Source organism: Arachis stenosperma, chromosome 5 (genome assembly GCF_014773155.1).
Source record: "Arachis stenosperma cultivar V10309 chromosome 5, arast.V10309.gnm1.PFL2, whole genome shotgun sequence".
NCBI lineage: Eukaryota > Viridiplantae > Streptophyta > Magnoliopsida > Fabales > Fabaceae > Arachis > Arachis stenosperma.
In genome coordinates this window covers 137896128-137915560 of record NC_080381.1, presented here as the reverse complement: position 1 = coordinate 137915560, position 19433 = coordinate 137896128, and the positions used below count along the sequence as shown (strand labels likewise).

The 19433-nt window shown below is 28.5% G+C and overlaps 3 protein-coding genes across 4 annotated transcripts; 2 read left to right on the top strand and 1 right to left on the bottom strand.

The window, feature by feature from the left end:
- Positions 1 to 750: 750 nt before the first annotated feature.
- LOC130979271 (E3 ubiquitin-protein ligase ATL31-like) lies at positions 751 to 2796 on the bottom strand. Its single transcript, XM_057902676.1, has 2 exons — positions 1537 to 2796; positions 751 to 1185 (listed from the first exon to the last, which is right to left on the bottom strand). Exon 1 carries the CDS (start codon positions 2722 to 2724, stop codon positions 1642 to 1644), a length of 1083 nt encoding a protein of 360 aa, XP_057758659.1. The 5' UTR covers positions 2725 to 2796; the 3' UTR covers positions 751 to 1185; positions 1537 to 1641.
- Positions 2797 to 6556: 3760 nt separating this feature from the next.
- Positions 6557 to 9553, top strand: LOC130979616 (protein phosphatase inhibitor 2-like). 2 transcript variants are annotated; one of them, XM_057903092.1, is made up of 5 exons: positions 6557 to 6764; positions 7421 to 7491; positions 8222 to 8334; positions 8705 to 8893; positions 9187 to 9553. In XM_057903092.1, exons 2-5 carry the CDS (start codon positions 7487 to 7489, stop codon positions 9429 to 9431), a joined length of 552 nt encoding a protein of 183 aa, XP_057759075.1. In that variant the 5' UTR covers positions 6557 to 6764; positions 7421 to 7486; the 3' UTR covers positions 9432 to 9553. The 2 variants fall into 2 exon arrangements, with proteins under 2 accessions (XP_057759075.1, XP_057759076.1); XM_057903093.1 differs by lacking the exon at positions 6557 to 6764 and adding an exon at positions 6808 to 6831.
- Positions 9554 to 13089: 3536 nt separating this feature from the next.
- Positions 13090 to 17739, top strand: LOC130982919 (uncharacterized). The gene is made up of 3 exons (XM_057907061.1): positions 13090 to 13408; positions 16938 to 17002; positions 17388 to 17739. Exons 1-3 carry the CDS (start codon positions 13201 to 13203, stop codon positions 17436 to 17438), a joined length of 324 nt encoding a protein of 107 aa, XP_057763044.1. The 5' UTR covers positions 13090 to 13200; the 3' UTR covers positions 17439 to 17739.
- Positions 17740 to 19433: the final 1694 nt, after the last annotated feature.

Here is a 19433-nt window from a genome sequence, read left to right as displayed (position 1 = left end):
ATAAAAAACTTTCAAAAGAAGGTGGTTGGCGATATAGCCTTTTTATTTATGATATTGTGTTTTATTATTATTATTGACATTTGAAACTTGAAGATAATTTCTAATTCTAACTGATGTTGATGGCCACAATTTTGTTATTTATTTATTTATTTATTTATTAAGATGTCCACAAAATTTTCTTCTTTTCTTCCTGGGGCAATTTTACATATGGTATCTTTATCTTTAAAAACCCAGCCAGAATCATGAGATTTTAACTCAATAGTAGTAACTACTAGTTAAAGCGGTAAGCATGTTGGTTAAATATTTTGTTGTAATTAGTAAGCATGTTCCTTTCACAGCTTTCATGGGTTGTTATGGAATATTTTGGGATGATGTTAAAGTTGTAATGTGATAAGATATTTTTCTACTTTTTCCTTGGTCTTCAACCAATATGTTGCATTAGCTTTTGGCCACTCAACATGATAGCCCTGACCTAGAATATGTTAGCTTAACTTTCCTTAAAACTTTTGCAGATACCCCTTCAACTAATTAATTAGGTTGAGATCAGAGCACTTTTCTAATCATTGCTGATTATGTAAAATTACAATGATTCTCCTTTTATTTAGTATATATGCTCATAACGACACCTCTATAAGAATACTCATGTGTTAGTACAAGAATGTTCAGCATACATACACTCCCAAAATGTAGGAAGGTAATGTATAGTTGTGTACAATGTGTAACATTGCATGGTTCCAAGAAAACTCAATGTCAATTAATTTACCCTAATTGTCAATGGCATTCAAACAATTACAATTAGGACTCCAATTTGGATTCACAAAACATGTAACAGTGGAACAGCTGAGACTCAAATTACATTCTACATGGGTTTAGGAAATCTCAAAATATCACTTCTCTTATTGTTGATCTAAATCTGCACGCATAACCACACTTCAACAATAAATGCCAGAAAATTTTTATATACATGATAAATATACAATGAATTAAGATATACAACTAGAGGCTAGAGCTAGTGAAGCTTGTTACAACTTACGAAGTAACAAGGCGTATTGTGAGTTTATAAACAGCTGAGAAAGCCAGTAATTGGGAATTGGTTATTCTCTCATGGCATCCAGCTTGTCCTTGGTGCTGAAATCAACAAAGGAGCTCTTTGCAGATCTTTATCCGGTGGTAGGAAGTACCTTTCTGCTAGACAAGTTGGAAGTTATCAGATCATTGTAGTTGAAAACTTGAATATAATATGTTCTAATCTCATACGACTAAAAATTAAAGTAAACACAGTCCTATGTGACATAAAACCAGATGAAAGCCACTGCCAATTAAAAAACAATATTAGTGTCTTAATTAATATTAATTTAAGCCTATAACATCAGCAGAAGCAGGATGTAAGCCTCTAAACAACTATAGCGCTTAATTTTTGTCCTTATGAAGACACCTAATTAGTAACAAAAGTACAAAACTATTCATATAAACAATGTTAAGAAACAAACAAGAACATTATATAGTGTAATAGTAGTACTTAATTTCGTCACATACCTGATGGACTAGAAAATCCAATTTTGTTATTGTTCCACTTCCACCCTTTCAACAAATGGATCAAGTTGATTAAGAAACTCATCCCAAAAAAAGTTCGAATTTTCATCATACCAGTTGCAAACCCTCTCTCCCTTCACATCCTTTCTCTTCCCTTGCCGCTGAAGAACCCCAAAGCCTAGGAATCCCAGAGCATGTTGAGCACTCATTTGGCGGTACCAAACCAGAAGTACTAAAATGACCCCAATCGCGAGAAACAAACGGAGGTGTCATAGACAGCACCCACCTACCATTCTTACTCCCCTTATTACTACTACTACCTTCACCAACTTCACTCTGCAAAACGACGTCGTAGCTTGCCGAACGCTTCATCCCACCACTACCGCCACTACACTTATCATTGGCTTCCAGAATCTGCTTCCTCAATTCCTCAGGCAACCTCAAAGTAAACCTCTCTAAGCTCTTCCCTGGTTCCACAAGAGAGTGACCCGTAGAGTGCGACCTCAGCAACAACCCAAAAGCTCTCACCTTTGAGGTCCCATTACACTTCCCAACAACCCCATCAACTCCCTCACCAACCCCACCTTCGTTCCCATCACAAGAAACCTCACCTATTCTTCCAGACATTTCATCGAACACATGGTTGGCACTTCCCTCTAACTCCTGAATCTCAACCTTGAACTCCATGTTTTCCGACTTCATCTTGGCCCTGCAGACAGGACAAGTCACGTGCGAGGCGAGCCACGCGTCGATGCATTCGGGGTGAAACACGTGACTGCACTTGGGCAAAAGTCTGAGCTTGTCCATGTCCTTGAACTCGCTCAAGCACACAGCGCACTGAAGCGACGCACTGTGACCCGTTTTGAGGTGCTTCACGGTGGAATAAACCATAATTGGGAACGTGGAGAGCACCTCCGGATCGACGCCACGTGGAGCAGTGGCGGCGTTGGCAGCGGCAGCTCCCTGAACGACGTAGCTTTCATTGCAGTGGCGAATGTAGACGGCGCAGAAGCCAGTCATGAAGAATGCGAAGATGAGAACGACGAGAACAATCGCAATCGAAGGGTTTCCGTCGTTGTTTTGGGTGACTACTGGTCGGTGAGCTGGCGGAGCCGCCAATTGAGCGGTAATGTTGGGTACTGATAGAAGGAAGATGGTGGTGATGACGTGGCAGTACCTGAGGAAATTCATCGGGTAAGGTGGTTGTGAATTGTGTTTGTGAGAGATGAAATGAGATATGAGATGAAGTGAGGTGGTTATAACAAATAATTATATAGTGAAAGTTGGTTGGTTTAAGGTTCAAGAAAAACGGTTTAGTTTGGCGGCAAAAAAACAGAATCACTATAACTAGAAAACCGGGAGTAGTAGTACATTGGTTTGGTGAAGACTATGGTCTACCAAGTGGCGGCTACATTACTCCACAAAAATATTATTTGTACACTAAAATTAATTAATAATATATTTATATATAAATATACATATTATTTAATTTATTTTTAATATATATTTATAATTTAATATATATTTTATATTAATAATTAATTTTGATATAATATGTTTACATTTTTTTTTTTGTAAACTTTACTTGAATAATAAATTATTCAAAAATCTTTATTCACAAATAAATGATGAGTAGTAATTGCTAAGAAAATACGGCAAGTTAATAGAAATTTGTACAGGTTGGCAGGGAACCATAATCAACGTAAAATGAGTTGAATTCAAATTGAATTCTTTCTTTGACTTTTCAAATTTTTATTACTTGCTTATTTTAATTTATGGTATTTCTAGCAAGTAAATAATGTTCATCTAATTATTACCATCAAAATTCTTCAGTAGTTTAAACTTATCTAACAAGTTGTATATCCAAAGAAATTAAATGTAAGAGAATATAAAATGAGATAAAATACCATACCACAAAATAATATTTCTCATTGCATGCACTTGAGTACTAAATTAATAGGGTGAGTATATGTTCCAGACAAAATTGTTAGTCAAACTAAGCTCCACTTTCGCCTGCGCAATCTATGGACCTCAAATGGAATTAGTTTGGTGTGCCGTATGAACTATTGTAATATCAATTTCTTATGTTATCAAATTGACTATAATAGAAATTTAACAGGTAATATAAAACATGGCCTAAAACCTTGGTATATACTATATAGGTAGAGAGGTTTCTAGCTTCATCGTTCCCTAATATTTTCACCAACCAAAAATCCAACGTGGCTTTTGTTTGTCTCTAACCACATTCGTGTGATATTTATCGGCTATTAAAATCTTGCAACGTATGTAACACCACGTGCTGTGTTATTACTACTTACACGACACTTAGTAGAAATCAAGTAGAAAAAGTAACAATGGTACTATATATTTATGCTTAAATTATTGGCGTTATTAGTAGTTAGCATATATGATGATGATGCGTAATCATAGGGTGAAAAGGAAATTAAAGCTGAAAAAGAAAAGCATTTAAAACAACTTTACCTTCTTCGTCTCTAGGTTTTGCTTTCCGGGCAAGTTTTTTTTTTTGTTTCCCACGGTATCCCCCAACTCGACAGGTCAAGGACTAATCCGTCGCAGTACTGAGCTCCATTTAAGGGTTTGCCGCTGGCCAATGGGTTGCTGCATGCACAAGGCGGGATTCGAACCCCCGACACTTGTTTAAGCAGACTAGTGAACTAACCACTAGACCAACCCAACTTGATTTATTATTAAAGTAATTGACTAATTGTTTTGTAAATACACACATCTAGATCATCCTAATCAGTGACCACTATTTAATATATTGTGATGCGTATTTTAAATCTTCGTAATATAAAAAATTTAAATATTATTTAAAAAATAGTAGTTTATATTTTTTAAAATAATTTAATTTAATTTAATATATTTTAATTTTGTTTATTTAATTATTAGATTGAGTTTTATATTTATAAATTTAAAATTTTTTATATTTTAATTTAATAAAAAATTATAAATATCTCCAAAATTAAGATAATTTTAGTATAGAATGATTTAGAGATTTAAAATTTTTTTTTTGATTTTATAATAAAATTATAGTATGAACAATTGAGGTTGAAGAGTCCCTCTCTCTTATTACATTAAAAAATTGAGTAGAACGATTTAATTTTTAAATTATAAAGTTGATAAATTAAGTTAAAAATTTTTTTTATGACGTTAAAAAATTAGATAATTTTTATTTTAATTAGAATTATCTTTTTAATTTAATTTCAATTTTTATCCAATTTATCCTTTTATTTCTTTATCCTATTGGTTCTTCCAAATCGATTTCTTCCTCTTTGTTCTAATCATATGCCCAGTTTGAGCCAAATTATTATAGTTTGATGATGAATCTTTGATGGGTTTTGTTTACCTATTTTGATTTTGAATTACACGTCACTGAAAATTGACTCCTTAGTGTTCCCCCCCCCCCCCCCCCCTTCTCTTTTTTTTCAATGCAAAATCAAATTAAAATGATGACAAAAACTACACTAGCTAGGCCCGACTAAAAATATCTTCTATCTAACTAAACACTAATGAATAATGATGTTTACATATTGTCCTTTATCCACAAAGAAGGTGGCCAATAGCCTTCATAACTCTAAATATCAAACATTGTGGCATAATAAGGATAAGTACTTTTTGGAATTTATAAGTGAGGTGGTCTTGGTGTATGTCAATTTGTGATATAAACATAGAAACTTTTTGGAAATGAAGCACAAAGAAAAAATTTCATATTATAGTTAATTAGTATCTGTTCTAGAGTTTATTGCTGCACATATATCATTAGTATCACATATGCATCACAAAGTATAATTTCCAAAATAATTAATGACATAGTACATATGTTAACTTTTCCACCGTAAGTTAGAATGGAGGATAAGATTATTAGAATGGAGGAGTCACTTTGATTATCTTCAAGCTAAAGCAAAGTAATAAAATGTGCAAAAAGCCAAAAATATGTGTAGGGACAGGCGAATTCATTACTTATTTTCTTTTCTTATGCAACTAAAATCTAAGAATCATATGTAAGAAAATGAATATATGCGTGTATATATATATAAATAGAACACTACTGTTCTTTTCACATCTCTATATAGGACCGACTGATATAACATTTCTCTTTATTAAGAATCAACCAAACCTATCCCATACTGGCCACACACTATTCTTTTGTTCTTTATGACATTTTAGTTTCTCAAAAATTTTCAAGTCAAATACTTTTTTTTATGATCGATAAACAGAGATTAGTGAACTGAACTCGTTGGGTTGGCCCAATCGTCCGAAGAAGAAGGTCCTTTGACTAGTTTTGTATCTGAAGATTTCCGTCCGACTTGTATATACGGAAGAATGGAGGGTGGTGCCTAAGTCAACAATGGTCTAAGCAAGTTTATAAAATATTGGAACTTAGTGATTCCTGAGGAGCGTCAGTGTATTTATAGTGATGAATCAATAACTACCGTTAGAATAGTTTTACCTTTAAAAGTGGATAACCGTCCCTTTATCTTAGGAAAGTTAATATATGGCTCCTAGAAGTGGGTTGAGAGATTTTAAAGACAGTTACTTATTAAATAAGCATTATCTGATAGCTGATCCTTGGTCCCGACTTCCTTAGAGTAGTTTTTGTGTTGAAACCGACCTCTTTGGTAGAGCTCGGTTGCGAGAGAAGTCAATCTATGGATTAGGCATTTTTTTATCTTATTTGAACTTTGACCTTAACGTTGGGTCAGGGTATGAATACTTTTTCTTGACAAATTTTAAACAGTAAATTAGTTTTTAATATTTTAGTAAAAAAAATAGATAAAACACTTTTGTAGTTATTGAATAAAGATATAATAGTTTTTAGAAAAAATTAAATCAATCGTTTATAAAGATAAACAATTTGATGTGAAGATTAATTTATATTATAAAATAAAAATTTAAAAATTAATTTAATAACTAAAATTTATTGAGAATTAAAATATATATCTAATTAAAATACTTTTAGCAACTAATTTAGATATTACTCATCATATAAATATCGGTTCCGCTAAAACATGATATAATTTCTAAATTCTAATTTTAAATAATTAATTAAAAATTATCATTAAAGTAAAATAAAAATTAAAAGGGTAGGACTGGAAATATGAGAGAGTAGACTATGGAGAAGAAGAATCTTCATTCTTGAGAGGTAAAGTTTAAAGCTTTAAGCATACTGCACCTGCTTCCTCCTTTAACACGCCGAATTCATCTTCCAGGTATATACAACTCTATATTTTTCTTTGTTGTTTGTTTCCCGAGAAAATTCAATTCTATATTTTCTAGGTGAAAGTTTTCAACCGAAGTTTTTGGGGGTTTTTCTTTGCAATGGGCTCGTCTCTCTTTCTTTTTCGGATTCGATGAGAATTTAATGATGCTAAGCTGTTTTAGATCACCTAATGTTTCGTCAATTAAGTTTTAGGGTTTGTTAGTTTGTGAATTTTTCTGCTTGATTGTGAAGTTTAGCAAAATCGTGGGTTGTGAACTGTAGAACGTAATTGGAGTAGTTCGATTTGCCCAATTTGGATTCAGTTTTTTTTTTTCGCGTTGCTTAATGTTTACTGTGTAATGAAAAAAAAAATTTTGCTTTTTGTTTATTGAGTACTAATTATCCACAAGGGTTTGAATTTTCGCTGTTAACTGTTAAGTACCTTACTCTTCCCAATCATGGTGTGCTTTCTCTTTCAAATGCTTAGTTCAGAGTTTATGTTTTATCAGTTTGTGTATCTAGTTGCTTTCATGCTTTGACAATCTTTGACTTGTTTGGAATGTCGTTGAGTAGCATTTTCAGAGTTTTCTTTTCTTATTATTTGGTTTCTATTAATTGTAGTGTTCTGAGGCTCTTACCACATGACTTGTTATGTTTTTTCTCCAGCTGATCAGGCCACTTGTTGATTGCTTTGAATAATTTTGGTGTTTGAAGAGATCATTGTATTCCAAAATGAGGTAATGCAAGCAAGTAATTTTCTGTTTGTTAGTTGCTTATGCTCCAGCTTCTTGTATATTTTGTATTATAATATAAGGAGAAAATTAGACGAATTTGTTTGTCCGGGTAATTTGCACTACATTCTACTATGGATGTTTCTGAACAGTTAATACCTTCCCTTGAGTTGAAAATTCATCTTCTAAGACCATGCTAGGAATGAACTCTTTTAAAGGAAAGGGTTGAGATGGGTTTTATATGTCCATCAATGGAAATATTCCCAAAACCATGATGCTAAATTGAAAGCCTATGAAGGAAAGGAATGACACCCTTTTAGTCAAAAGATATTTTCAACATAACCTTCTCTGTGTCTGGTGGTATGTTTACCTGTTCAGCAGAAAGTGTGTACTGTGTACAAATGCAAGACTAAAGGGGATAGTACACATCAAACACTCCTTAGGTCAAAATAAAGAAAGGAACAGGAATGGTTCCAAATCCTATTTGATCCCTTTTGATATACTGGAGATCTGTTGGTTCGGCTAATTTTATAGGTACATTACGTTGCCTGTTTAATGAACATGATTGTCGATAGAAGAATGAAAATTGTTATGGAGTCCCCTCTTGCATTTCTCCGCTGATAGGATATATCTTTATAAAGCATCATCACCATGTTTTTTATTTATATAATGTCTTATTTTCAAGCACATTACATTGCAAGTTCCAAATATCATGAATTTTTGTTGCACATTGTAGGGGACGCGTAAGATGGGACGAGGCTAACATTGGAGAAATTGAGGCAAACAAACCTGTGAGGCAGAAAATTACTGAGCCTAAGACTCCATATCACCCGATGATTGATGACGATAGTATGTAAAGAAGATCACCGGAAGTGCAAATTTCATGCTGCTTTCTCGTTCACATCAATTTTTTAATTAGTAATTTAGTATTCAATTATGCATGCATTGATATACCTCTTCTTGCAAATAATAGCTTGATTGTATTTCAGCAAGGGGGAAAGAGATATTTTACTGCTTTAAACTACAGTATTGCTTCTAGTGTTCTCTCAATGGATTTTTAATGGTTTTCAAAATTTTCATTTCAAACATTTACTTAGGCTTTGGTGTAGTTCGGTTTCTTTTTGTAAAGAATATTAAGTTAACATTGTTAATGACTTAATGGGATTTCTAGAACACGATTTATGTGTAACAACTGTTCTGAAATAAACTAATCTTTTAGGTTCTCTATCCCCTGTACGAGGAAGTTTTGATGCATGTATTGGTGATGAAAATGATAATCACACAGTGCATGCTGAAGCAATATGGAGTGCTCTGAATGACATGGCTTCTAGTAGCCAGAAAGGTGCTGGGCAATCCGGCGGTTGGTCATCTGAGGATGAGGCAGAAGCAATGGATCAAGATGGTGACGGTATGATACTGTTACTCGATCTTCGCTTGGTGGTTTCATCACATATGATTGTCATTCTTTCATTTCGTAATAGTATTTGCTCATATGGGACTTTTGGTTTTGATGATTGATTTTTTATCCAATAATTCAAATATTTGAATAACTAATGTATTATACTATATTTACTTTATTGCATAAGTTGGGTTTGTCCATCAAAATATTTCTATAGAAAACACCACGGTAGTAGTGGATTAATGATGTGCATGGTATTGAATTGAAAGAGTACCCTTACATGTTGTTAGTTTCTGAAACAGAGAAGAGCTTAAGGTTTAAAGAACATAGAAAGGCCCACTATGACGAATTTCTGAAAGTTAGAGAGTTGCGGCAGAAGGGGCTTCTTGAAGAAGAAGAAGAAGAAGAAAAGGATGAGGATGATGGTTCTGTAGTTTGTAAAGGAGAGTATGAATCTGAACCATCGTCTTCATTGAGTGATGGCGTCAAAGAGATAGATATTGAAGGGAAACAAAAAGTTTCAATGCCTTCAGCTAATGGTTCTTAGACATTGGTTGATAAACAAAACCCATTGTTATTATTAGCTTTCTTTTTTTCTTTTAACATATATCATATCTTTGGGCTTAAAATAATGAATAACACTAAATCATGTACTGTATTTTTGTATTCTTGTATTATTGTTGGTACATAAGTTATTTCATGAAAATCTCTGGCAATTTTCGCCAATTTGCTCTGGCTTTTATTATGAAACGTTTTAGGTTTTATAAATTTGTTGTTTAAAAGTCCATTTGTTAAGAAAAAGTTGAGACAAAAAAAAAAGTGATAATTAAAGTTGATAGCTAAAAGTCGTTAAATGATAATTTAATTAAATCTATTAAATTATTTTATGATTTTTAACTATAAATTTTACATGAAATTAACTGTTTTTGAATTTTTATAAAAGAAAAAAACATGAATTTATTCCGATAGTCAGATACATATATTTTTCGTAAAGGAAATTAATTTTTTTGTCCAAAAAGAATAAAAAAAGGAATGGGCCATAGATGAGAAGAGAAATAATAAGAGATGTCACCCAGCACTGAAAAATTATCAATGGGATAGAAAACCCAAAGGACACCACAGAAAAAATAAAACTCAACCAATAAAAAAAGGAAATAAATAGTTCTTTTATTTTTTGAATTGTTTATTTGTACCTCTAAAGAAATAACAGAAGCAGAAAATAAGTAGTTCGTCTATGTTTTTTTGAGAAGTATCAAGTATAAACAAAAATGTCCATTATGATCTAACCAAAGTGAAATAAATCATGGCTTCACATGGAGAACGCTTGTTACTGTTGATTGTTTGGCTGCTCCTTAAAATGTTTTCAACAATATCTTATATAATCATGATTAAATTATTAAAGAATAACTCAATTGAAAGAATGAATTCTCCAAATGCTTTGCAAACTTAAATATAAGAAATAATTAAGAGGGAAAAAAGAGGAATAAATCAATTGCACATAAGTATGCAAATCTCTATTTATCGTCGAGGAAATAAACATATTACTCATAATATAGAGGAAATAAAAACACTAGCATCCTACACCAAAACTCTCCGAATATAGAGGAAATAAAAACTCTCTACATAACTTCATATTATTCGTAAACTTCACTTAAGAATTAGAGCATATATAAATCTCCTAACTTCTTGCCTTCTAGTTTTTTATTCAATTTTGCTTTTAAATTTTTCAAAGTTATATATTCTTCAACGTTTGGTCAAAGCTTAGCAACTCATATTTGACTTTAATTTGAGTTATTTTACCTGCTTAATTCTTCTTACTTCTAGTGTGTATAAAATGGTAATCAACAAGTCAACAACTTACATGAGTATGTAACCAATTATTAGATACGTTTTGATTTGTCAAATATTTAACTTTTATCATCTTTTTCTTGTTTTCATCGGTATTAATAAATTTAATTTACACTTTTATTAGATATTTGAATGTGATTATGTGAGTTATCATATTAGAGACTTCTACAATCTTTTAGCAATTTGATCAATAAAGACAAATTTATTTATATATCTAACACTTTTTAAAAATTAGAGATAATAAATAAATTAAGGAGAAGAGTACAAAATAAACATCTTCTCGAAAAATTATTTTAATTTTTGGGTTCACCAAGGATCGAACTCTTGACCTTTCGGATCTAGCGCTTTAATACTATGTTATGATACCACTCATCCCAAAAGCTTCAGCTGATGGAAAAATGTAACACTAATGATTATATCTCTAATACTCCATAAACCTTCATTATACACATTGTATAAATATTTCATTGGTTTCTCATACTTTCTCTTTTTCTTATAATCTTAAAAAAAGGTGTAGAATCTTATTAGTAAATTATTCTTTTAAATTTGATGAATAATTAATATAAAATATAATAAATAATTGAAATTTGATAAGTATCTAGTAAAAAATATTAAAAAATGAGTTGTTTATATTATAAAATCTTTTCTTTAAACCCCATAAACTAACACATTATGATCCGTAATTGCCCACCGTATCTAAATTAATCGACTATATTATTACTTTTTTTTTAAAATAACACTTTTAGATAATATTCTTTTTTTATTTGATCTAAAAATTTGATCCACCAACTAAAAAAATATTATTTATTTAAAATTTTTGACATAAAAATAATATTTTTGGTAAAAATATTTTTTTAAAAATAAAATAAAAAAATAAACAAACTAATCCATTTTATTCATTGGACTTGTAAAAAACGATGCTAACTAAAACTATGACCTACAAATAAAATGAACTTAAATAAACCAAATTGACCCATTTGACAACCCTAACAAAAAAAAAAAAAAATCTAAACTGTATATTTTCAGTAGAGATACAATAAGTAGAACCGGAAGACGCAAAGGGAAGTATATATATATGTAGTACATGACATGTTTGTGTTGGTTTCATATTTCGAAGCAAAAAGGTCACTCTCAAGTCTCAAGATTGATTTGGACTAACCATTGGTCGCCATCTCAACTTAGCTCATACCACTTTCTTTTTTTATGTTTTTTTCTTCGTTAATCCCCAAAATATCTTCTTCCGTGCATCACATTCATGAATCGCAGAGATATTTTATAGCCTCATCATGGTCATGCTTATATCATTCACATTCATCATAAGTTAGAAAACTAACAAATTGTATAAGTTGAAAATATAAGTACCATGTACGTTATCATTTATTATGTATCTTAAGCTCTTTCATATATTAATTAATCGTCTTCAAGAAGTTATAAATTATACAATACAAGTTAAAGTTAAAACAATCCTCTAGTTGATTTGTGTTTTAAGGGAAGAAGTTTAGCAAACTAAGTACTAAAGAGTAAAGAGAGTCTTCATTGTAAATAATTAATTTTCATAATATAAAGAACGAAAAAGAAAGTTTACATGAGTGTTGTATACAAAGAATTATATAATAATATATTTTAATATATACTTTTTCAAAAGTTTATCAACTCATTATCATAAGATATACTGTGATTCTCATTTCCTTTTATAATAATAATAATGAGGCTAATTATACGGTGTCTATGAATTATTATCTAATTTTTGTCTAATTTATATTTTGTAATAAGTTTTAATTTTTTAAAAATAATTTATTTTTATATTTTTTAAATTAAATATCCATTTTTTATTTTTTTTAGTAAATATACACCATTTTTTAAGTACTATAACATTCATCTAATAATGAAGCGATGATCGTGGGCAAAAGAAGTTAATGACTCGCTTACAATTATTTTTAAGTAAAGTTTGATCATTAAAAATTATTATATAATAATTTAATCAAATTTATTAAATTATTAAAAATGTTCAAATATCAACTTTTACAACCGAGTTTTCACTCTTAAAAAAAGTATACTTATTATTTATTGAAATTTGAAAAGAAAGTTATTGATGATTATAAATAGAGAAAATCTTGTTTGTGCGAAGATCTTTTTTTCCCCTAGGTAGGTCTAGTATATATATATATAATATTGGAAAGTTATCAGGTGTACCTAGGAACATCGGTGTTCCAGTTGTTTTAACCGTTGATTTTAATTAATATATATTATATATATTTTTTATAATTTAGATCAACGGTTAAAACAACTGGAACACCGATGTTTCCAGTACACCTGATAACCTTCCTATAATATTAGAGGATAAAATTGGGACATTAGAGGCTGAAATAAATTCCCAGTTTGTTGTATCACTATTCTAGTGATTTATTAGTTACATCCTCTTCATTATTCTTCATATCAAAACCAAGAAACCCTCTTCAACCACGAGCATGGAGTCTCCAACATATTGGACACAAGAGAAGCACATGCAATTCCTCAACACCATAGAAGCCTCCTTTGTCCGCACCATGCTCCAAAACAGCATACACCGCCGCCGCTTCCTCCGCCTCGATCGCCACCTCCCGGACGCCTTCGATTCCACCCTCAACCACCGCCACCGGAACCGCAGTTGTGCCACAAAACAGAATGCACGCTCAGGTACGTGATCCTAACCATCCAGGCTTCCACCGTTACACCAAATTAAAGTGTGAGTGAGTCGATAAGACAGCGTTTGGGTGGATGCATATTGTGGCATTTTTTCTGATTAATGCGTTTTGACTTGTGTGCTAGAAGCTGGTTTTTGACTTTGTGTGACACCTGAACCAAATAGCACGTAACTAAGGGGACCGTGAAGAAAAATACATGCGGAATATGCCTTAGATATTTATTATCCGCATCAATCTTTAAGCTTTTTCTTTTAGCTTTTTTCCTCCTCCTTTAATTATTATTCACTTCAAAAGTTTATAAACAATAATAATATATCATAAATGATGGTACACGTTTATCAAAAAGAGTAAAGTATTGTTTTTGTCCCTAACGTTTGGGGTAAATCTCAAAATTGTCCCTAACGTTTCAATCGTTCTATTTACGTCCCTAACGTTTTAAAATTGACTCAATGTTGTCCTGCCGTTAGGGATCCGTTAATAAAATTAACGGCGGGACAAAATTGAGACGATTTTGAAACGTTAAGGACGTAAATAGGACTAAAACGTTGGGGACAAAAACGATACATAGAAATAAATTTTAATTTTATTCTTCAATGATATCAATTTTTTACTGTACATAGTATTCAATTATTTTTAATCATATTTACACTTAATCACCTTATTTTCATTCTAAATAAATTTATTTTTTTAATTTTACACTTAAAGTAATGTATTTTTTTATAAATAAATAAATTTTACACTTTTATTCTAAATAAATAATGTAATGTGATTAGAATGAAAGTGTAAAACTATAAAAAAAATATAAGTAATGTAATTAAGTAATGAAAGTAAAATTACGTTATTTATTTAGAATGAAAGTATAAAATTTATTTATTTATAAAAAAATTATATTACTTTAAGCGTAAAATTATAAAAAATTGATTTATTTAGAATGAAAATAAAGTGATTAAGTGTAAATATGATTAAAAATAATTGAATACTATGTACAGTAGAAGAAAGTAAAATTAAGTAATGTAAAAATAAATAATGTAATGTGATTAGAATGAAAGTGTAAAACTATAAAAAAAATATAAGTAATGTAATTAAGTAATGAAAGTAAAATTACGTTATTTATTTAGAATGAAAGTATAAAATTTATTTATTTATAAAAAAATTATATTACTTTAAGCGTAAAATTATAAAAAATTGATTTATTTAGAATGAAAATAAGGTGATTAAGTGTAAATATGATTAAAAATAATTGAATACTATGTACAGTAGAAAATTGATATTATTGAAGAATAAAATTAAAATTTATTTCTATGTATCGTTTTTGTCCCCAACGTTTTAGTCCTATTTACGTCCCTAACGTTTCAAAATCGTCTCAATTTTGTCCCGCCGTTAATTTTATTAACGGATTCCTAACGGCAGGACAACATTGAGTCAATTTTAAAACGTTAGGGACGTAAATAGGACGATTGAAACGTTATGGACAATTTTGAGATTTATCCCAAATGTTGGGGACAAAAATAATACTTTACTCTATCAAAAATTATGTATTTGTGTATAAATATATATAATTTAATTTTTTTAATATATATTTTATTTTAATAATTAATTTTGGTGATTAATTATATCTTAGATGTATATTTAGTGTGTGTCCATTTATTTAATTTGTAATAATGGCTTGCATGTTCTTTAAAAATTAAAATACATTTAGTGATCTTTGATATTTGTTTTGTTATAGATAATTCTCAAACATCATAGGAAATTAAGAAGTGAGTAATGAAGTAGCTATACATACACTCACACTCGCTGAGTTGTTGATACTTGCTCATCATTTGTTGTATTCTTGTGACTTCGAATAAATTTTGAATATAATACTTATTTGATATTTATTTAATATATTTATTTTTTATATTTAGTGATGTCTTAATAAAAAATAAAAAATATTTTAATTTTTAATATATTTAAATATACTTAAATATTATTGTATGTTAACGTGTTTAATTTTATTTTTAATTTATTTTAAAAATATATTTAAAAATAATATATATTATTATTTATTAAAATAAAAAATATTTTAAATATTTTATATAATTAAAAATATAACTAAAAATAGTTAAAGTATTAATTTATATTTTAATATTAATAAAATATTTAAATATTATTATAATTTATTTAAAAAATATTTTATATTTATATATATATATGTTATATTTTTGTATCTTATAAAAAATTAAAATTTATATATTTGTATATGTGTCATGTTATATTCTGTGTTTTTGTCCGTATATCATAATAAATTTGTATTTTTGGGAGGTAACATTCAACCAACATTTAGATAGGCCCATTAAAATAATTATAATCACAAACGTCTGAATTTAAATTTATGAGTGCTCCTCTCACCTACTAATTTCAAAACAAAAACAGAATCTCCAAATAAATAATTTCATCTAACGACGTTTAAGTATAAAAATACGTTGGAAATTAGCTAAGTAATAATATGTGTATTATACATATAAATATATAGTAATTAATTTTTGGTGATTAATTTTTAGGATGCACATTACACTTTTTATACTAGTTAAATGATATATAGGAAGGTGAGATATTAATTAAAACAATCAAATTTTTAATTATGCATCTTGTTGAATATTTATTGAAATAATATTATATAATTCATAAAATTTATCAATTTTAACCCAAAACTTAGTTAATTCTAAATACTAAATATTAATTTTAAATTTTAATGGCATAAAATTAAAATATTAATCTAAAATATTGACTAATTGATATTATTGATATAAGAAAAATGTTATATGTATAAGGTTTTTTTTAAACTAAATTTAATTAAGTTAAACAATAAAATTTAGGTAAGTGAGGGAGTAAGAATGATAAAAATAATTAATTATTGTTGACATTAGATCAACTTAATTGATAAAAAAATTTGTATGTATCATATTATTCTAAAAAAATATTAACTTCCTAATATTTTGTCTTTCTAAGCTGATTTTAGTTGAGTACCATTTTCTTTTTGAAACATTTAGGCTAGGAGCTTGAGCTTGCAAAGATTCTCTTTTATTTATGTATTTTTTTTTGGATTTTGTCAAATAAATAATGACTTTTATAAATAAAATGAATATAGGTTCTTGAATAAATTTAATAAAATAAAAAAATATTTCACCCTGTAAATTACTTTTTAAATCTTAATATTAGAATAACTATCTGCATATCTAGTGAATTGAGCATTCAGTCATTGTTAATTGTGCATGAGTAAATCGAAGTAAAAAAAATAATCATCTAATTAAAAATAATGAATATAATTATCTACATACTTATTGAATTAAACATTCGACATATCCATTATTCACATTATTTAATATTCTTATTGTTTACCTATATATATTTTTTCATATTTTTTTCATCAAAAGATCTTATGTTCTTTAATTATCTTTCCTGAATCATGTGTTTATATCATAAAAGTAGTTGTTTTATTTGATCTCTATATTTTATTTTTTTATATACGACGGATAATTCAGTGGGTCTAGCCATCATCAGAAGAACAAAGAGATCATCGCTGTCGTTCAATTCATTAGAGGATCAGGTTTGTTTTGCTTCTTTAAAATGAATATTATATAAAAAAAAAACTAATGATCAAATTAATAATGTACAAAAATATTATTTTAATATTAAAATTAATTACTAAAATTAAATATTAAAATATAATATATTTTAAAATATAAAATATATATTAAAAATAAATTAAATTATTTATATTTATTATAATATATAATAACTAATTTTAATATACATATAATATAATTAAAATACATATACACATATGTTAATTCAACATATATTTTATATAAATAACAGATTAAATAATTAATTTTTTATGTATAAAGAACACAAGATTTGAGTGTGTATTCTAATTTCTAAAACAAAACATGATGAGAAAAAGGACTAATAGGTAATTTAAACGTGAACAGGTGGTCCCACAAGTTGGAAACGAAGGTGAAGCTGCGTTAGTGATATCTTAGTGATGATCGTCAAAAAGATAAAGTGGCAGCACAGAATTAATGTTTTTATCTTCAATCCGACTTGACTTTTTGTCAAAGTTTGTATGTGAAGTTGTGAACTCTAAAGTCTAAAGTCTCTCTATCTAGCTAGCTCTAAATTTTCATGATCTTTTTAAATTCAATTTAATTCAATTGAATGCGTGTCATTTAAGATATAGTGGTGGCCTTGCCATTAGTTTTCGGAGATTGAAGCTTACGTTTTTTTAATATATAGTTTGCTATGGTTGAATTGGATTGAGTGTTTATTATTATTTTATTATTATAAAAGCTACATACTATTATGGGTCACAAAGATATTTAGAATGTGTATGTTTGAGTAGTGCACTTTACTCACAAGATGTATACAAAAGATACTTGAAGTTATTATAAATGCTCGTGATATCACTTTCAAAAAAAAAAAAAAAAAACTTAAACTAATATAAAAAATACATGAATTATTATATTTGTAACATATTTTTTAAATAAAAGTTTTTTTTTTTAATTTGTTTGAACTTTTTTACATAATCTTTTATTTATCTTGTATTTATATTTTTATAGTTTAAAAAAATAACTTTAAATTTTTTATATTTTAATTATAAAAATTTTAATTTATGTCATGATATTTTTTTAAAAAAATTTAAATTAATAAAAAATAAAAATGATGATATATTTATTAATAAACCTATCATACCACTCCTTAATAAGTTGATGTACTTGATATTGTTCATTTCAATGTTATTTGCATTCACATACGCATGCCGTCGCTCGTCTTTTCTCTTGCAAAAGAAATTAAAGAAAGTTATATAGGCTAAGCAAAGGATTAAGCTATCAAAAAAGGTTAATCATGGATTAAAGATATAGGTCTAATTTGGTTAAATAGTTTAATTAAAATTTTTTTAAAAAAATAATTTAAATAATAAATATTTATATTAAAAGTAATTTATAAATAAGTTATTTTGTGTTTGATTTTTTAGTTTTAAAAATATTTATTTTAAGAGAAGAATGATAAAAAAAAATTATTATGAAAGAAGTCATTTTTTTAATTTTTTTATAAACACTAAAATAATTTTTTAAAAAATTATAATTTAATTTTAAAAATTATACCAAACATTAATATTATATTTTTTTATACGATAAAAATAAAAAAAATAATGTATAAACCTATCTAGACGGACATAATATGAGATATTTTATGAAAGCTCTAGGTAAAGTTAGTTAAAGATAGTTATTAGATTATCATATTATTTAGGCGTCTTGGGATATAGAATGGAGAAAAAAATAATAATAAGTCGTTGGTTTTTTAACCGATATATGTTGGGTATATGACATGATAATAATTGTATGCATGTTATAGTACAAAGCGGATAAGGTGGAGAGTTTCGAGTTTTCAACCTTATCTGTATGGCTGGGAGATGGTGACTTCTTGGTTAATGCTTTTTAATTTCCAAATCTAACCTAAATTCGATGATGCACATATATGCTTATGTACTTCTTTTAAGTAATTAGGTATATATATATATATATTTTATTTTCCATCTCATCGCCAACTTTGCATGACTGCTCTAGATCATGTATGCCATGCCATTTTTATTTAGTTTTTATTTTCTGTTGTATTTTGAGAACATCTTTTTTTTTTCTGGGTCATGGCAAATTGGCAATTGAGAACATGTATCCATTTTGCGCTGGTTTATGGACTGCCACATTTTAAACGGAGAAACCAAATGATCCATGAATCCTATTTGGGCCCATTTGCCTACTTGGGTTGTTAACTAATGAAATATGTTGCAAAAAAAAAAACACTAATAGAACATGTGTGCAACCAACGAATTACAACTCAAATAATATAGTCTATCCCTCTCCACCTAGAGGTCTCGAGTTTGAGTCCATTATTTGTAAATCGAAAAAACTCCGAACTGGTGTGGTAAGGATGAATTCATTTAAACTATGCCAAAATTACTAGATTATCCTATAAACAAA